The following is a 20,049-nucleotide window of genomic DNA, read 5'->3' as shown; positions in this document are numbered from 1 at the left end:
TCACCAACAAGGTGCTTTTGAGGAGACCACGATTCAACAGTAGCTGAACAGAAACGTTTCATTCCCCTCCCATTACCCTCCAGCGTGCCCTTCACCAGGCATGCGAAAGTACACATATGCAGTGGATACTGTACACAACGCAACAGCAAAAAAAAAAGAGAATGAGTTCAGCTGAACTCAGCAGGATCAACCTCCATCTATTTGGTTTCCATGAAAACACATATAAAGAAAGGAATATTCCTACCTGGGAGGGAGGAGAGCAAATGAATAGTGAGATTTTATGAATGATCGACATCTAACAAGACAGGTTAGATCAAAAACCACAGACGCAGTTAGAATAAAGGACTGGACATTAAACCCACTGATCATACTGACTGCCTGTTTTAGCTTGTTCTTTAAAGGATTTATTAAAGGAGAAACATAAAGATGTCACACATCACCACATTAGATGCTTCTGTATACAAATAATAATGCATCTGACATTAACCTTATTAATACACAACAAGGACAATTAAAACATGGCATGACTAAAGACAACAAAGAGTACAAATGGTAAAGAAAAATGAAATCAATAACACAGACTTAAATAGAAGGATGATGTTTGCCTCCCTGATTTCCTGTGAAGGCTTGGGCGCCTTCAGCGTTAATGTTTGACTGATGAATGGCCGAGGGGCGACCTGCCGGAAGACCTCAGGAGGCATTTTTGTTCACCTTCTAAAACCATCAGTGCAGAAACGGTGTTTTAAAATGTTTTATCTTGTTTCAGAAGAAAGACAGAAGTTGTTAAACTCTGAGTCGTGCTTCGCAAGGACATCAGCGTTCGTGATGAATCCCATTTCAACCCTGTGACGTGAGGTTCTGTAGTTTGAGTCATTAATAAAATCACTTGATTTATCCCTCTACTTTTTAGAACCCACAAAAGTAGCCCTCAGAGGCATTGATCCTGAGTGAACCGATCACAGAATGTACACCATGAACGCGGCCGCAGCAGGAGTGCACGTTTACTGACCCAAATGCTTTAGAATAGAGATCCTGTAGTATTCATCCAAATGAATGCCCATGATTAAAGGAACATTTTAGCATGGAAGCAGAGATTAAGCGTAATCTCCACAAGTATAACAAAAAGATTAGTCAAAGCCATTACCTCTCTGTGTGTCAACTTTAGGCTGCTGTATGTTGAAGAGGAAAACATTTTAGAGGCAGGAATGGCTGCAGAGACTCTATTCATCTCTCTCTCTCTCTCTCTCTCTCTCTCTCGTGCTTGCCTGTCTTTGCGTCTCTGTCACCTTCAGTAGCCTGAGCCATACTCAGTTAGTAACACATTCCAGGAGAGAGAGAGAGATGTCTGGAAGGATTATTGGATGGACCAGGTTTCAGGTCGTCCGTTACGCAGGAGTTACATTTCTGGACATCATCATGAGATATGGAACGAAATAAACGACGCGGGACTGACGACTGCGAAATCAGAGAGGTGAAATAGATGAAGGTAAATCTGACATGTATTTTACATGATTTTAATCTGACATGTATTTTACATGATTTTTGTACAGAACTTCTTCAATGCATAATTTATTCACTGTTTTGCGTATACTTTAGCCAAATACATCGGATTTTATTTATCGTGTGTGCTATTATTTATTGAATTTATTGTGCTGCAACAGTTGATGGAATATTATATAAAGCAAATGTAAAGTAAAGTCAGTTTTATTGAACACGCCAGGAAATGTTTTTGTAAAACTAAACGGAGCCGCTAATAAGATTCCGTATCAGCAGATTGTGGAACTTGATATAATCGTGATTCGGTGTGTGATTATTAACTCGGGCGCCAAACGGTGCAACAGTGTAATTTGACAAGTGGATGTGAAACCACTACTAATGAGCTCTGTTCCAAATTACGCATGACGCATAGCGCGCATACAGTTAGAATATTTGTATCACCAGGTGAACCTGGATTTAAAATAAACATGGACGACCAAAGACTTACTCAAGGCGTTGAACGAGACATGGAGGCCACTTCATTCCCCTTATCAGCGACCGTCGACTGGCTGGAGGACGGAAACGAGACGAACGGGAATCAGTTCCAGCAGCCCGACTGGCAGGTAAGACAAAGTTCTGATTGAGTTGAGCTGGGGAAACGCTGAAAGAAATTAATGAAAGAGAGCGCAGTAATGTGAGTATGATAAAACAAAATCAGCATTTATGTTGGGCGGGAGAGATTGTCTCCAAAACGCCGGTTGTTGTAACCTGATAAGTCTTTTTAAGACAAGAACGATGTCTTCCATTTGAGCTTGTTTTTGTATTCATTGCATATTTATGTTACTGCCATCAGATAAATCTTATACATTTGTAAGAAGTTGGTATAGCTTTATTTAAAAAATGATGCTCAAAGAGTGAACTATTTTAGGAACAATTAAAATTCATCATAAAAACAATTTAACATGTAGATATTTTATTTGTGTTGCCTTTTTTTTCTGCGTTAATGAATATTTTTCTCCTCTCCTCTCCTAGGTGGCTCTTTGGGCCATCGCTTACTCCCTTATCATCTTGGTGTCTGTCACTGGGAACATCACAGTGATCTGGATCATTCTTGCTCACAGACGCATGAGGACCGTCACCAACTACTTCATTGTCAATCTTGCCTTCTCCGATGTTTCCATGGCCTCATTCAACACTGTTTTTAACTTCGTCTATGCCCTTCACAACGACTGGTACTTCGGCCTGGGCTACTGCCGATTTCAAAACTTTTTTCCCATCACAGCCATGTTTTCATCAATATACTCAATGGCTGCCATCGCAGTGGACAGGTAAAAAAAAAAAAAAAAAGAATGGAAAAAAGCTATATTGGAAATTGTACAAAGACCATAATAAGTACAAATCAAGATATTTGATGTTTCATGAGTTAGAAGATCATCACAGTTAAAGTGATGATCTCATCCAAATCACCATTAAAATGGAAAAGTCAGCACTCAAGAAAATGTTCTCTCTCGTATACAAGCAAACAGGAAGTCATGGGAAGATGGATCCACCTTTTCTTCTGCAGAACTCCATTAGGAGCTTCATCAACAGTCAGAAAGGGTTGGATGACCACTTACTGAATCAGTCAACTTTGCTGCATGTTGTCTTATCAAATAGCGCTTTAAATTGCCACATTTGCCACATTGTACAGTCTGCATTCAATCAACACATTTGTTAATAAAAATGAAGCAACAGTTAGATAAATAAACAAATTACACCTCTAATGCAAACTATTTGATGCCAGATTTCACATTTATCAAAAAAGGGTCACAGTAAGTTAAATATACTGATTTGATCCTCAAATATTCCAATATATAATTCACAGTCATAGAGGAATAATTTGACTATAATGGATAATGCTGATAATATTAAGCATATCAATATTAATAACCTTTATTGGGATCATTGCAGCCTTGTTGATAAAACACAGTTGCCATCAGTGGACAAACTAGATTGATAAATATGTTAATCCATATTTTTAATTAGAATTTAATACATTTTACATCCTCATGCATATATTTCTTTTTTTTTGTTGTTCTTAAAGATTCAGATAATTTTATTCATACAGGAGATTTAAACAATATAAATTCACTATGGTTAACACATTTCTTCTTCGTATTATTCTGAAATGTTAAATCACCGGCTTTAAGCGTTTCAATTGGAATTAATAAATGTATGCAGTCACCATGAAAGCTTAACTTTGGTCTAGCACACTGGATTCCATGTCTACCAGACAGAAACACAAAAGAGTCTGTTATTTTTAAAGACTATGAGAGTTGAACGTTACATTTCTGATGGTTTAACACTTAGCTCTGAAAGGATAAACCTTCTTATTCTCTTTTAGGTACATGGCCATCATCCATCCTCTAAAGCCCCGCCTCTCCTCAACCTCTACAAAGGTTGTGATTGCCCTTATTTGGATTGTGGCCATTTTACTGGCTTTCCCTCAGTGCTACTACAGCGTGACACAATTTTACTACCCCAGGACCGTGTGCATGGTTGACTGGCCTGGCGATTACGGAGGAACACATCAACTAAGGTGCAAGAACAAGATATGAATACAAAAAACACGCAGTAACAGCTGCAACACGACAGGTCAAAAATAGAGCATTACAGATTGTAATTTTCAAGGACTGATTGATATAAAAGGTTAGAATTTTCCGTGCCATAGGATATCATGCCTCCACATTTAAATACCAACGTAGGTGGAAGTAAAGAGTATATTCTAATCAACCAGAGGGACTCTTCAGAAGATGAAGACTCACAACCAACGATACCTAAGACATATAATAAATATTCATATAAATATTATCACGAGATGTAAGAATCGCTCTTTCTCTGTTTGCAGTTACCAGTATGCGGTGATATTGCTGATCTACTTGCTTCCTCTGCTGGTGATGCTAGTGACCTACAGTTTAGTCGGTCGGTCGCTTTGGGGTGGGCGCATCCCCGGAGAGGCGACAGACCATTATCACAACCAGATAACAGCAAAGAGAAAGGTGCTGTGCCTTGGTCCGTTCTCCTTCTGTGACCCTTTAATGCATCTCACTGTTACCCAAGAGCTCAGATTGTCATAGCTGAAGTTAAAAAATTCTTTCTCTTCTTCTTCATCTAGGTGGTGAAGATGATGGTCGTCGTGGTGGTGACCTTCGCCATGTGCTGGCTGCCCTATCACGTCTACTTCATACTGGGATCATTTAACAAGGAGATTTATAAAGAACACTACATCCAGCAGGTCGGCTGCTGCCCATGAGCCCATTGTTTGTTTTAATCGGTTTTGTTTTCTTATATTGCAGCTTACCGTCTTTTCCCGTTAGGTCTATCTGGCCATATTCTGGTTGGCGATGAGTTCAACCATGTACAACCCCATTATTTATTGCTGCCTGAACCAAAGGTAAACGGCACATTCATATCCAGGAAATCCCATCATTCCATCAAACACCAACTCTGACATCCTTTTTGTAGGTTTCGTGCGGGTTTCCGTCACGCATTTGCCTGGTGCCCCTTCATCAAAGTGTCGGAGGAGGATAGGATGGAACTGCAGCACACACACATCTTCAGAGTCACCATGACACGCAGCCACCGCAAAGAAAGTGCGTACGCAAACGCCTCCATCAAAACCAACGCCTTTGACCCAAAAACGGAGAGCGAAAAAAACACTTGCATCCCTAAATATGAGACATCAAAAACATACAGCCCACAGAAAACAAAGACGCCTGGTGATAAAGCAGCTTCCAAACTGATGCAGCACAGACCTACCCACTGACCGATGAATCAAATCAAGGGTTTCCTATAGCTGCAGGAGCTCCAGAGACTGCAGCCATTGGAACAAAGGAGAGCCAGCCAGAGTTGAGATATTTGGATGACTGTCTGCATTGTGGGAAGAAAAGTGCTGATTGTTCTCTGGACTTTGTACTATCACCCGTTTTATTTAAATACTGTAGGTATTTGATTTAATGTGAGTACGAAGCTGATGGATGCTTTGGTTTTCTTTCTTTTTTTTGCCAAAGTGGTCATAACAGCTGTCAATGGAGGCTACACCAGAGACTTACTGCATTGTTAGAGTTTGCTCTTAGTCAGGGCTTCTCAGATGTTACACATTTAGCAATGGGTTTTTTTTTCCTGATAGTACCACTGTCATCACAAAAAACTTCAACTACAGTCATACACCTGATTGATCACTTGCAAAATAGAATCAAACTTCAGATTAAAGAATAAATAACAGAATATGTGAAGGAATCTCAATTTACCAGCCCGTTTATTTTACAATCATTGCTGAATCTCCCTTATTATTCTTCATCCTTTATGTATATTACTATTCATTCATCGGACACATAGTGTGCATGCAGTATGCTACTTGTTACTTTTGTATGTTACTTTCACTGGTTTGTACTATTTTCTTTAGTCAGTGTACAGCAGAGTCTAAATAAGAATGCAAATGTAATCGCTGCTTAGAACACTCAGATATGAAATGCAACACTGTCATTAGCTGAGAATAGTATCGTAAGTGATTATTAGGTGTCATTGGGTGGACTTAAAATTGAACCACGGGACTGTTGTAAATTCTGTAAAATCCTTGTCATTGGAAAGTAGTCATTAATAATGTTAATGTGGCATAATAGGTTTGTCATAGCCTATTGAAAACACTGGTAGACATACACTGAGGCTGATGAGGCGCCCATTCGGGCTCCTCAGCAGCCAAAGAAACGTGATGCAGCCACATATTGGCTGTTCTGTTCACTAGACAAATAGTGCCTGTAAATTGTATGTATTTCACTGCATATCCTTCTTTATTGTTGATGTGTCGCAATTGATTTTATTTGAGTGCTTTTTAGTTGTTTTAATTGGAATCGGCATTCTGATCTGTTAAATGGGATGTCATGATATTCTGTGTGTTGGTGCTCTTTTTTATTTTTGCCTGTTGGAGAGTATAAAGTTCACCAACAATTAAAATCAATGAACAGTACAAAAAAAAAAAAAGAAAATCTATGAACATCAGAGCGACACAGGTTTGTCTTTATTTACTGACCGTTGATCAGATTCAGGTTTGTGAACACGACCCAAGATAACAATAAGACATCTGTTATAGAACTGGCTTTCTGACAACCTGGTCCTGCTGGAGACCGTCTTTATTCGGTTAGTTTAGCTTGTGCTCATCTGTCCCTCCAAACCATGTAGTTGACAAAGTAAATGTACTGTAGCATCATAAATATCCATCCCTGGAGAAAAAAAATCCGCTTTCAAATTATCCAGACTTGAAATGTGTTTGTCTTAAAGAATGGAGGAAAAACATAACAAAAAATATCTCTACAATTAAATGACAATTTAATTAAAAGCTAGTGAACACTAGAATTTTGATGATGACTGAAAGCAATCATGGAATTATGTTAAAGAGAAAAATAGATATGACCTGTGCTACTCACACAGACAATAAAGTAGTTCATATTAAGTCTCTTGTGCCTCTAAGTGTACAGTATACAGTGAGTAGAAGGATGAGCTGTATTCCCATGAAGTTCCAGTTACCACATTCTCCTTTTGGCCTTGTGTATCACTGGCATTCCTGTTAGCACCACATTCCAGTTTCATGGCGGTTGCTAATCAACCATTAAGTCTCACTGTGATGATGAGGCCAGCAAGTATTCTTAAGACAATAGCAAGTTAAAAACAGATGTAATCAGTACCATCACCTGCATTTCTATGAATAATAAAAATACAAGTACTTTGTGGACATATTTTACAGTGGAGAATATAATGGAATAAGATTCTGGTAATAAATTAGACCACATGTGCACATTTAGCAAGCGCATGACATGGCTTTCCCTGCAGATCCTACACTACACAAATGCCTCTTCTGTCAACGTCTTACAGTAAAACTGTCCTCTGATGCAAATTTCTACTGCAATAACGACTTCCTTTGTGCATCATTAATGCAGTAGCATTTTTTTCAAACATTTTCCAATATAAAAATAGAATAAACAGCAACAACATATGCATAACATTGCTTGTACATTGTATTATTTATGGGTAAGATATTTAACATTTTAAAGCAAAAACATATTCCCTTTCATCTCATTAAACACTTAAATATCAACTCACATCCTTGGTCCAACAGCAGATAGCCTTTGGTCATCACATCTTTAATCCTAAATCTGTAAAAATGTTAAACTTTCTCTCCGGCGCTTTGAGGAAACTGCCTTTTAACTGTTGAACTCCTTAATTGTAGCAGACAGCAGTTATAAGAGGAATCCTCGAGATGGCGATGAAGAGCAGTTCATGGGAGAATGTGGGCTCTGTATATTTGTTAAAGAAGATTTCCTATTTTATATTAATCTCAAACTCTGAAATAAAACAACAACAACTGCAAAAGCTCTACCAGTCTGAATCTCATTGCATCGGTTAATTATCTGACTACAAACATGGCTGCAACATGACGGCAGAGAAAGCTACATCCTCCCTCTGTCAGTCCCGTTCCGTTGATGGGCTAAAGCAGCTGCTGGAGTGCTAATCATTTATATTGTTTGATTCAGGAGGAAAGGAGACAAGGGGACAGAACAGAGGTAAGACTTTGTCAAATGGGGACATTTCAGAGCGAGACAGAGCACGTGTCTCCTATTTACTGTTCAGTGCCTGTCTCATCCGGCAGCCCACCGCTGTGATGAGCGCCGCTCCTTTCCCGCTGCCATCCTCTGACAGCAGGAAGTTAACTTTACACTGAGGAGCCAGTTCCTTTACCGTCTGGTGCATGATCTTGGAGAAACTAAACAGAAGAGAGTACAGAGAAGTGGACATTGGATCAACTTGGGAAAACTAAGCCAGTATAAATGACCACATAGTCGTATGATATGGTTACGGTAAAATGATGTGGCGATATGTCTATGATACGAGACCAAATCAGCGAGATAAAAAGAATGGAGGCAGAGTGAGAGGCTTTATTTAGCCTGCAGCACCTTGTGTTGTTGAGCAGGTCCTGCACGATCGCTGCTATAAGCGGCGGCGGTTTTGCTTTTTGGAGGGTCAACACTAACGACACAGTGAAAAATGTTTCATCTCTCGTCTGATCGCCTTCATCATGAGATGAACAAGATTTTTTTTTTAAATGTGAACACGGACATTTTCTGAGCTGCCATTGGCTCGTACCTCGTGTAATCATCGTGATGTCCAACTAGTGGCTTTGTGTTCAGTTCACCGCTTGCAAAAATCAGTAATGACGCTAAACAAATGCTGTCGTTACGCAACTGAGAAGAATGTGTCAGTAGCGGATATTAGAAAAGACACAGAGAGCATAGCCTGGTGGGCCCAACGTTAGATGTGTGTGACTCACTGTGGATGTAGTTTGTAGAGCGTCCCGTCTACCCCTACAGTGATTTTCAGATGGTCCAGTCCTCGGTTCTCCCTGATCTTATCCACCACGGCTGCCATTCCTGCCCCACACAGCTGAGCTGCACGCCGTGACACGGCTCCACACACCTGTGTAGCAACGGAAGACAAAAGCATCGTCATTGCTTAATGCTTAACAGATTGTTTGATTTGTTGGGCAAGAAAACATCACATCGCTCCATGGATGGGAGGAAATAGATAAAGCTTAACTTTTGTCTAGCCACATATGCGCTTCCTCTTTCACAAGGCAAGTGTGAAAACAGTGTCGAGAGGCCTTTCTGCTTTTCAGACACCCTACACTGATTTAAATGGAGTGGAAAAATAGTAGATATATTTGTCAAAGGCTACAAAGTTGAATCAAGACCTCACTGAAACTATTTCAACAACTGAACATTCTTTTATTAAAGCAGGTGGTATTGCAGGAAACGTATAAGAGACTGAAATGCACTGAATAAACCTGCAACTAAGTGTATTTTTTATTTTCTATCTCCAAGCAGAAAAGCAAAAAGGTTCAAGATTAGTCAGAAAATATTCTGAGCAGTTGAGCTGGATGAACACTGAAACACGGCCCTTTAGAAAACACAAGTGAATATTAGAAGATCATTGAATCATTAATGCTTTGTTATGCACTATAGTGAATATCACTCGTACCTCTTTGACTATGATGCTGTCATCACAGGTGCTGTCCAGCCCCAAGTGCTGCAGGATGGATCTCACCTGCAGCAAAGCCAATCTGTCACTGGAGAGAGAATGAATCATTAGCAGTGGGGAAATGAATGAATCTAAAATGCATGTTGAATTTTAGAGGGACGTCAGTCGACTGGCAGTGAAAGAAGCAAAGATAACAATGCGATGCAGCGTTAAAACTAGACAGTTTCCCAGACAGACAAAAATCCACAATATTTTTCCACTCATCCTGCAACAGAAACACAGTTTGTTTGGGGGTTTTCTTACCTCTCTATCTGTGAGAGGAATTTGGTTTCAAAGATGCCTCTGGTCTTTAGTGTTTCTGAAATCTGCCCTCTGAACAGGAATCCTCTTTTGGTCATATCGATCAGGATGTTCCGCACAATTTCACCAAGATACATCCCACTGCACATTTTCTCATATCTGTACACAACGTATGCAAGCAAAAAACACAGACATAAGCATGCATCCACACATACTACCTATATATATATATATATATACACACAGGTAGGAATCCAAAGCATTCAGGCTTTATATTTACAATTTGACTCATTAACCTTTGTTTGCCTGAATTGAGGGAGAAGTCGTCAACGATGCGGTCATACTCCGTCCTGATGTCATCAAGGCATCCGTTGTCTCCGAAAGCCCCCCACTCCATGTTGACACACATCTGTCCCTCATCGCCCTCGATCATTTCAACATTCCTCATCTCCTCCATGTAACAAGCATTGCTGCCGGTGCCTAGATTTGAAACACGTTGGATGAATAGAGTAAAAGAAATCCTTATACGGGGTGAATCAACAAGAGTCAATAAACAAAAGGGGAAACCAACCGGCAATGAGCCCAATCACGCAGGTGGGCTCCTCATAGGCACAGGTCATCATGGTTCCTACCGTGTCGTTCACTACGGCTACTACATCCAGGTCAAATTCCTGTAGAAAAGCATTTCAAATATAGGCGTAAAAACATAGAATTACAATGCAGCACAGCAGCGCCCGCCGTGGACAATGAGTGATGCTGCGCCTGATATTCTACCTCTCTCCTCTTTATGGCGTCCCTCAAAAGTCCCACGACATCTTCTCCTTCACAATCTGTGGCTTTAAATCCTTTGGTCCACGTCAAAAGGATGCCCTGCACACATTCACGCAAGCATTTTTTCATTGTCTTCTCATGCCGTGAGGATAGAAATTAAATAAACTAGTTCTGCTGGTTCGCATGATACCCCCCCTCAGGCAAGTAAGCGACAGCGTAGAGCATCAGAGCGGAATGGAGGGTTGCGTACTCACAGCATCGAGGCTGGTCTGCCGGCAGGGGAAGGAGAAGGTGAAACCCAGAGGAAGACGAGTGTTCTTCATTCCCATGTAGTCCAGGAAGTCACTGATACACTGAACGATGTGATCGAACAACTGGAGGAGAGGAATAACAGACGCAGTACGACCGTGAATGCAGATGTTTGAGGTTTGAATGATAAAACGGTAGACGTTAATGGTTAATCGTGTCTCACTTGTTTAAAATATAGAAATATACATTTCTATTTATAGCACTGGTCTGGGGGGGGAGTTGCATATGATATTACAGGTTGTCAGAGGAGCAGAGTGCGGTTTCAGGCTCGGGTAGCTGTCCCATATAGAACGAGCTCCAGCCAGTGTCCTGATCTAACTAATAATGCCACCGCAGCAGGTAGTTAAAGTCAAACCTTCTGAGAGTCTGAATGTAGCGTCTCATCACGTCAACGCAGACGGACGGGACGGATCTCACCTCCTCTCCCGTGCCCTGCATCACCTCCAGAGGAATAGCGTAGATCTTGTTGTGCATCTCCACTGTTCTCTTCTTACCAGAACGAATCCTGACCAGCAGAACTCGAAAGTTGGTTCCTCCTAAATCTAAAGCCAAGAAGTCGCCGTTCTCTGGATGACAAGACGGGTTGAAAGACGGATAGATACGTCAATCGCGCAATATAAGATGCATTTAATATTTGCTCCACAAGAACAAACTGAGAGAAGGTCAGCGAGAAAAAAGAGAAATCCTCATCTGCATTTTGGAAATAATGTCTTTTTTTTTCACATTGCTCATGCGTTAAATCTTCGATCCTGAATATGTGTGTTTTTGTGTGTTTTTGTGTGTTTTTGTGTGTTACCGGTTCCATCAGGAGTGCTTTGTACAAAGGTTGGCAGCATTTTGACAGCAGCAGAGTCATGCGTGGTCTTTGAAAGGCCGTTTTGTATCTCTTCTCTCATTCTCTTCTTTACCTGAAGACATTTACATATTAAGCAGTAACACACAAAGAGACATGCACAGACACACACACACACACACACACCTAGACAAACCAAACCACTGCCGCATCCCGCCGGCCTCACCTCCAGCAGCTGTTCGGTCGTCAGGCGGAATTCAGACAACGTTTGGGCGATTTCTCGTGAATGTTCGGCCAGTCGATAAGCCACGGCCGTCACCATGGCTGCTCCTTTTCCACTGCCGCTCTCTGATAGGAGGAACCGGACATCAATGTCCGGAACCAAACGACGGACTGCCTTATGAAGACGGCGGGCATACCTTAAATAGATATATCAGAGTTTTGTGTTTCAGTGAGACGCGTGACACAAAGCAGAGCAGCAAATGCACACAGTTTTATTCCATCTTCAATATCGTCGTCACTGACTGTGGGTGCATCTTGTACAGAGACCCGTCGATGCCCACGGTGGTCCTGAGGCGCGTCACGCCTTTGTTGTCCTTTAGCTTCAGCAGGATGCCCGCCAGCGCGGCGGCTATCAGGTTGGCAGAGCGGAAAGACACAATGGTGCAAACCTAAAAGCAGAAGGGGCAAGAAGAAGATTTAAAAATGGCTGCTATAAAACCAGGAAGTAAGCAATATTTATATATATGGAAATATTAAACAAAATACACTGAAACGGCAACATAACTTTGATGCTTGATAATTACTTTCAATAGTTTGAAAGTACAGCATAAAAATACTGGAGTATACTAGGGAGACAGTGTCTCTAATTTAAAAGGCATCTTGATACACACATGCTGGACAGAAATGCAGTCTTCAGTCGTGGGCTCCAAACCCAGTCGGCATAAAATCTCTCTGGTCTTGGATAACCCCTCCTTGCTCCTAACCAGGAAGGACAGAGAGCATTTAACAAACTGGAAAAAATATATATCCAAAATTGTGCAATTTATGTATTTTACGATTTGATTTTCAACCCAATCAATACTATGAATGCTCACTTTTCTATGGCTGAGATGTGTTTGGTTTCAATCCTCCCCATAGTGAGCAGCTCGGGGGTGATTCTCCCCTCAAACAGCATGCCGTCTCTGGCCATCTTCACCAGGATCAGACGTACCAGCTCCCCCAAGTACATGCCGCTGACCATCTTCTCAAATCTGTGACGCAGTGGCAAAAGGAATCTTTTATTATTCTCATTATGTACACGTTCCCTGACAAATATCTCTTCTGGAATAGATGAAGATGCCAACACTCGGCTTTTCTCTTCTAGCATAAAGATTAACGACGCTTCGGTTTGACCTACAGCTGATTTCCGGGGTTTATGGAGCCTCGGTCTATCTCCCTGTCGAACTCGGTCCGGATGTCTTCTAGCCTGCCGTCGTCTCCGAAGGCCCCCCACTCAGTGTTCACACACATCCGACCCTCGTCGCCCTCCACCAGGTCGATGTTATGCAGCTCCTCCATGTAGCACGCGTTGGTGCCAGTGCCTTCACACAGGGAAACAGCAGAGCCCCCAGACGTTTCAACTCATTAAACGGACAGCAGGTATTTTTCTGGGTTGGTCCTTTTACTAGAATGTCATACACACGGTTGAATTTGGTTGATTACGTCACTATTTAAACGGTGAATTACCGACAATAATGCCGACTTCACATCGCTGGTCGTCGAAGCCGCAGGTCATCATTGTTCCCACAGTATCGTTTACTACTGCCATGATGTCAGCATCATAATCCTGAAACAAAGTTAGTACATTTTTTTGAGGACAAATACTTATTTATTTAATTTTTTTCATAGTGCAGAAGTGTAAAAAAAAAAAAGGATTAACCAGGACTCACTCCTCGCTTCTTAATAGCTTTGTTGAGCAGCTTGACAACATCCAATCCCTCCACTCCACTGGCCTTGAAACGCTTAGTCCACGTTATCAGAAAGCCCTGCAAAGAGACAGAGGACATTTTGAATAAAAGACAACAGATGGAAAGTGGTCTGCGACACAGCAAACTGCAGATGCAAAAAACATCGACTGAAACATTTTGATCGGGCATCTGGATCGATAGATCAGTTTGTTTTACCTCATCTAGTTTGCTCTGCTGGCAGGGGAAGGAGAAGGTGAACCCCACTGGAAGTCTCTTGTCTTTGATGTTGTGCTTTTCCATGAAGTCCCCGAGACACTCTGCCACGTGGTCGAACAGCTGGTGGCAGGAGGGAGACGGGTTCTCTCAGGTTGAGCTGACAGAACTGTGTTCGCGTGCGTTTCAGGGTGAACATACTCTCGCCCCACTGCCGTGCATGATGTCCTCTGGCGTGTCGTAGATCTGACTCTCCATCTGAACGGTCTGCTTCTTCTCGTGGCTCACTTTGACACGGAGGATCCTGAAGTTGCTCCCTCCCAAATCCAAGGCAATGAAGTCTCCCTTCTCTGCCGATAAGACGATGAAGACAGAAACAGTTTGAAACAGTAATTATGTCCATCAAATGAGCTCGGTAAGCCGTAACCTTAAACCTAGCCCAATGGATAAATATAGAATTACAGCTGCCTTTGCTTGTCACAACTCATTAGTATCCGACTCTGAGAGCGTCGTGACTTTTGATAAGAAGAGATAAAGCAGGCGGTAGCTATGAACTAATTGCACATATAGTCTGTTTCCAGGCAGCCCTCACTCCTCTGTGGTCCAGAACAAAAACACATCAAACCATTAATAACCGTTAATAACCAGATGTGGTTAACACTCCCTGGAAGTACACAATGCACCATGTTGTCTTTGTGATCTTTTGCTGCACATTGAAAACAGGTCAGGTCATGTTTGCTGAATGAAAGGAATGTAAAACAGTTAGTACCAGTAAAAAGATGGGGGGGGGGGGGTTGAGTGCAGATTATGTGATAAATGCATGGTGTCATGTGACAAAATGGGTTTGAGACTGGAATGTTTTTGTAACCATGGTTGCGATGAAGGTTGAAGGCACCGACCTGAGCCGTCAGGTATTGATCGCACAAACGTTGGCAGCATCTTCAGTGCAGCCGTGGCGTTGGTGTCCCGGCCCAGCCCTTTGATCAGCTCCCTGCGAAACTGCTTCATGATGTCCAGCAACGTCTCATCGGAGAAACGCATGGAGTACAAGTACTTATCGATCTGAAAAATAAGCACGCATTTTAGTGTTATCCTCTGACTGGTCCATATTCCATCTCTGCTAAGGAGGTTATGTTTTCGCCGGCGTTTATCTGTCTGTTAGCAACATAAAGCTACCAACGGATCTTGATGACATTTTCAGAAAGTGTTGGGAACAGATGATTACATTTTGGCAATGATCCAGAAGAGAACTGGGATTCTGGATCACTTGAAATTTTCCTTAACGTTGCAATAAATAGAGCTTCAAAATTTGTTCCTCAATTTCTCGTTTACATATTGACCGAAGTTTATGGGATTTGAAACAATCATGTAGGGCAGTGACCTCTGTCTTACCAACAAATTTCATCCGGATCAGATCAGGATTGCGGATATTATCAAGATTTGTTTTTTAAATGGGGGCACACTTGGCCTACTGGGTGTTTAATATTAGAGATAGAGATTTCTAACAAGCGTAGTCTTATAGCCGAGTCAATTCCACGTCGGAGCACGTCAACAGATTTGTTCTATCTTTAGTACCCGAGGAAACAACTCCAGTTGAAATCAGGGGGGAATTTTCACAAAACTATTTTGTATTATTTCAATAATATCTCTTTCTCTGTTTCCAATGTCAGCTGGGATAGACTCCCCCAGGAAAACCGGTTCCACGCAGTGGAGAGACGACGGTAACCGATAGCGAACCAATACGATCATTTTCCATTCCATAAAAGTTTCAACTCACCACTTCCTGAAACTAAACATAAATGAATCAGAGTGAAACTAATTATATTGCCTTACTGCAAACAGACCGATAACGCAAAACATCATAACTTGGTCACGAACAGTCAATAGATAATAAAAAAAAAAGAACAGCATCATCAGCGTGACACATAACAGGAGACTCGGTGTTGAGTCGTTATCAGGATGTTGCATCACATGACATCACAGGCCGTCAGGATTCCAGAGCTTCTCCACAATACGAGCATCAAGAGCAATACTCAACGAATCTTTCTACGCCTTCTTTCTTCTTCTGCATTGGACTGGCTTGGCATGATGAATCTCGTGTAGCACCGATCGACTATATGTGAGAGATGCCATGGATCAAACCAAGCCAATCACAGCAAGGCAGGTCAATGTGTCGCCATAGTAACATTCAGAGACACAAATATTCACACCATCATTCCTGGTGGTAATAAATCCTGCAGACATAATTGTAGTGAACGTCCTCAGACCCTGCTGAAGAAAGTAGGCACGATGACATCACCAGGTTTATGCCAATCGATGAGGAGGATGACTGCTAATCACTGCTAATGGGAATCTAATCGATTACTGATCGTGTAAATTGCTGTGTCGCCTGAAAAATGCCTGCCACTGTCAAATTTTGATCTTTTTCTGGTTAGTGATTAAAAGAAGATAAAACAGGAAGTCACCACATTCCAATATGATGTCACACACAAGACTGTACATTGTTATTAACTTACACAAGCATGAGCACGTCTCTGTGATCGTTTATTACTCACACCTCGTAATAGGTATCGTGTTGGAATGTTGCAACTTCCTGTTTCTTAAGTCACGCATTTACAATATTTCCCCAGCGGCTCTGTTCCGTTTGGCAATGAGTCAGTCTGGGCGTGAGTAAAGATGATTTTATAGTGGGAACACCGCGGTGTTACAAAACAACGGACATTTACTCCATTGGGCATAAAAGAACATTTGTGGTATTATAATAAGTATACATTTAAAAGTAAAAAGAGACGCTACATTCAGACTTTCAGAAGGTTTGACTTTATGGGGTAGCATCACTGGACGATGACTCTGCACTTTATTATAGCAGGACAATGCTTGACGCTGCGCTACCGCCCACAGTGGATTCTCATCAGAATTCATTTTGCCCTTTTTTTTGGGCTCATTCATCCACTGCTAAGGAGAGACCGTATGATGTCATAACGCGCTATGACATCACCTGGAGCTCGGTTCAAGTTACCGGAAGACGACATTCACCAGCTCACCACACCGCTCCCACAGTCCTCCCTGCTCCGCTTGAAAGGTACACGTCACTTTGAAGTCATTCACGGAAGTAATGAAACCCGACGCCGCTCTGTGTGTGTGTGTGATGTCCTCTAACACTGCACCTTCACTTCATGTACCCCAGTGAAGGACACTGCAGTAGACCGGCACACACACACACACACACAGCTGATTGTGGGACGCACAGTTTGTCTTATGGGATGTCCCACCACTTCTGTCCCACCAACGCCATCTCACAGTTTCACCACCCGAGGCCAATACAAAAGCCACACAATAAGCCTCACACCTGGCACAGTGTGCGAGTGAGTGGGCACGATGGCGCGTAAGCCTCCTCCTCCTCCCATCACCTCTGGTCACATGGCTCAAAGCCGGCCTATTTTAGGGCGGCAGAGAGACAGCAGGACGGTCAGCGAGCGAGGCGTGTCGTGTTTACACCTGATCCTGATCAAACGCCGTTTCTCTTTATTGACTCTGATCTTATACTTGTTGGGTACGCCTATGGATGGCATCCCTTTGTGCGTTGTGCGTCGTACGAATGAAGATTGGTCCGTTTATCTGGGGGTGAGAACGCTGCTATATGCGTAAAGGGACAGCCTTTAAAGATGGCAGCACATTCACTCAAGGAGCACCGGAGGAGCATGACAGACGGGAAAAGCCCAACGCGTTCTAAAACTCACCCACGAGGCAAACAATGCTCTGGAAAAGTGCGACTGGTTCAGCGAGTTTTCTCACCAGAGGCGAGATCATTATGACGAACAAACATTCCTGCTCCAGTCAGGAACCGGCCACTAATAAGACACTTGGGAATTATGTCGATTGTGCACTCATTGACTTTTGCTGCATGGGATAATCATTGAGGAGGAGCAGATGGAGGAGACACCTCAGATGTGTAGATGAGCACGTAGTATTACTTGGTATTAACCCCAACAACACAGTAGCGTTGTCTTTTTTTGCACATCTAACTACAGACCCCTGAGTCCACTGTAAAAAATGATCTCATGGATTATTACCCTCGCCGAAGGAGAGGCGAGAGTATTGCAATTGGGTTTGTTTGTCTGTCTGTTTGTTTGTTTGTCTGTCCGCGCGCATAACTCAAAAACTAGTAACCCAATCGACTTGAAATTTTTACACAAGCAAGGGTCTGTCCGTGGTTCGGTCCTCCCCGAGAATGGCGTTGATTCGGATCTGGATCCAGATTCTAGAATGTTTTAAAGGATTCTTTAACATTGTGAGATAGGGCACTTTTTTGACATTTTTCTTAATTTCTTCAAAACATATGGCGGTATGGATCTGAAAAAAAATCACACATAAGTACTCCTTAAAGGTCTATGACCATGACTAATTTCGGCCGGATCTCAGATCCGGATTGTGATCCGGATTGTGATCCGGATCTGAGAGCTAATTTTCATTCTAAAATCGGCATTTTTCAGGAGTCCATCCTGACCTCAATTCTGGAGCTAGAGACTTCACATTTGGTGTGCACACTCATAGTTCATTCTAGTTTCATATATGTTACAGTTGTAGTTGCATCTTTTCCCATTCCGGAGCGCAGGTTTGGCCCCTCTGATCCGGAAGCCCTGTTTACCATTGTCTCTTATTGGTTTGTTTGTCTGTCTATGTAGTAATTGTTCAGTATATTATCTAGTATGTAGTACATATGTACATACACATAAAGAAATTGTTGAGGTGGAACACACAACAGGGTTTTGCTCACATTTACATTTCAAATGCCATAACTGTCTCACAAGATCGAATAGTCTACTGGAGGCGAGGGTCTGCAATCTCTGATTGTCTTTTTTAGTTGTGTATGGAGAACCCCCCCCCCCCATCCTGCTAGAGACATAGAATAGCGCTGAAAGGCAAAGTTAGAATAAACTCTGTGACCCTTCCTCTCTCCTCATCCCAGTCTGGGGGGGGGGGGGGGCACTCACCTTTTTAATCTGATCATCCTTCAGTTCCGTGAAGTAGTAGGCTAGTAGCTGGGCTGCAATCATCCTGGTCCTCCTTCACTAGCACAACATACACCCCCCCGCACGCACACACGCACACGCTCACCTACAGTCCGATGGAGATAAATCCAACAAGAATCAGTAAAAACAAATAAAGCCAAAGTGAGCTCTGGTTCTACTTCGATCACACAATCCCGCCTGAATTCAGTTTGGGGTGTTTATAAAAGGCGGCCGCTTCCAATGCAGCGAAGAATCTTAGCCGAATCAGCCCCGGGCTCTCAGTGCGTGTGAGAGAAAACCCAGGAAGCAGCAGGGGGAGGGGCGGGGCGGGGGCGGGCCTGAACGCGAGCTCCGCCCACCATCCCTGAGCTCATTGGCTGTAGCGCGTGCGTATTCATCGCGATGGTGCCGCATCCTCTTTTTTTTTTTTTTTTTTTTCTGATTGGCTGGTCCACCGACGCCAATGAGACAAACTCAGAGATGCAGGAGGTGAAAGGAGGAAGGAGGAGAGGAGGAGGTGTGTGTGTGTGGGGGGGGGGGGTCCATATTAATGGACTCATATATGGTTGCATTCCTTTCTCCATCCACCCTGCATGTATTTCCTTTCTGACACCCCAATATTAGAGGCATTTATGAGATCAAAAGTGGATCAGGTGTGTTACACAGAAAGCCATGGATACAGGATGCATGGCTATTAGCAGAGAGAGGACGTGGAGGACAAGGACAGTGCCCCCCGTCCTCTGGTCCACATCGCTGCAGCGTGAGTTACAGACTCAGCAGCCCAGCTGTGTTTGTGTGCTCGGCTCCATTGAAGCTGCAGTCGGTGCATCCGTGCTTTAAAGCTACTCGCTCACTGCCAGGACAGTGTGGGATTAAAAGGCTCTGAGTTTGGCTGTGTGTGTGTGTGTGTGAGAGAGAGAGCGAGACTTTCCCTCGGATGGTAGCATTCTAACATGTTAATCCCTGACAGATTAGCCACTGCTTCAGTTCTATGAGCACGCACCCTCTGTCACCGCTCTGCATTCTTGCCTTTCTATAATCAATTCTAATTTGTGTCCTTCCTTCGCTCCATCTTTCTCGGGGTTTTGCTTTTGCTTGGCATTGTTCTCTGTATTTCTAACGATCTTGTTCTCGGCCTTCCTTCATCGTCAATGGATCC

General features: G+C 42.6%; 2 protein-coding genes across 2 annotated transcripts; one reads left to right on the top strand and one right to left on the bottom strand.

Annotated features, from left to right (window-relative positions):
* The first annotated feature begins 1,964 nt into the window (after positions 1-1,964).
* Positions 1,965-5,281, top strand: LOC137914592 (substance-K receptor-like). Its single transcript, XM_068758109.1, has 7 exons — positions 1,965-2,099; positions 2,509-2,804; positions 3,860-4,054; positions 4,364-4,514; positions 4,631-4,750; positions 4,833-4,909; positions 4,981-5,281. The coding sequence occupies exons 1-7, from the start codon at positions 1,965-1,967 to the stop codon at positions 5,279-5,281; spliced, it is 1,275 nt and encodes a 424-aa protein (XP_068614210.1).
* A 1,236-nt stretch (positions 5,282-6,517) lies between these two features.
* Positions 6,518-18,935, bottom strand: LOC137914587 (hexokinase-1-like). Its single transcript, XM_068758102.1, has 21 exons — positions 18,873-18,935; positions 14,778-14,940; positions 14,080-14,228; positions 13,882-14,001; positions 13,648-13,743; positions 13,445-13,544; positions 13,116-13,299; positions 12,814-12,969; positions 12,610-12,697; positions 12,242-12,387; positions 11,943-12,135; positions 11,720-11,831; positions 11,341-11,489; positions 10,869-10,988; positions 10,618-10,713; positions 10,415-10,514; positions 10,140-10,323; positions 9,847-10,002; positions 9,544-9,631; positions 8,837-8,982; positions 6,518-8,272 (listed from the first exon to the last, which is right to left on the bottom strand). The coding sequence occupies exons 1-21, from the start codon at positions 18,933-18,935 to the stop codon at positions 8,125-8,127; spliced, it is 2,757 nt and encodes a 918-aa protein (XP_068614203.1). The 3' UTR covers positions 6,518-8,124.
* Positions 18,936-20,049: the final 1,114 nt, after the last annotated feature.

This window comes from Brachionichthys hirsutus, unplaced genomic scaffold (genome assembly GCF_040956055.1).
Source record: "Brachionichthys hirsutus isolate HB-005 unplaced genomic scaffold, CSIRO-AGI_Bhir_v1 contig_177, whole genome shotgun sequence".
Lineage (NCBI taxonomy): Eukaryota > Metazoa > Chordata > Actinopteri > Lophiiformes > Brachionichthyidae > Brachionichthys > Brachionichthys hirsutus.
This window is presented reverse-complemented; position numbering and strand designations above follow the sequence as displayed.

Bases quoted from the DNA above. Each gene is read 5' to 3' on its own strand.
- LOC137914592 (XM_068758109.1), top strand. From the start codon at position 1,965: ATGGACGACCAAAGACTTACTCAAGGCGTTGAACGAGACATGGAGGCC. The intron at 4,055-4,363 runs GTGCAAGAACAA...CTCTGTTTGCAG, and splicing joins GGAGGAACACATCAACTAAG to TTACCAGTATGCGGTGATAT. The intron at 4,910-4,980 runs GTAAACGGCACA...TCCTTTTTGTAG, and splicing joins TATTGCTGCCTGAACCAAAG to GTTTCGTGCGGGTTTCCGTC.
- LOC137914587 (XM_068758102.1), bottom strand. From the start codon at position 18,935: ATGATTGCAGCCCAGCTACTAGCCTACTACTTCACGGAACTGAAGGAT. The intron at 13,300-13,444 runs GTAATTCACCGT...CCCTGTGTGAAG, and splicing joins TGAAGTCGGCATTATTGTCG to GCACTGGCACCAACGCGTGC. The intron at 12,136-12,241 runs GTCAGTGACGAC...TATCTATTTAAG, and splicing joins CTGTACAAGATGCACCCACA to GTATGCCCGCCGTCTTCATA.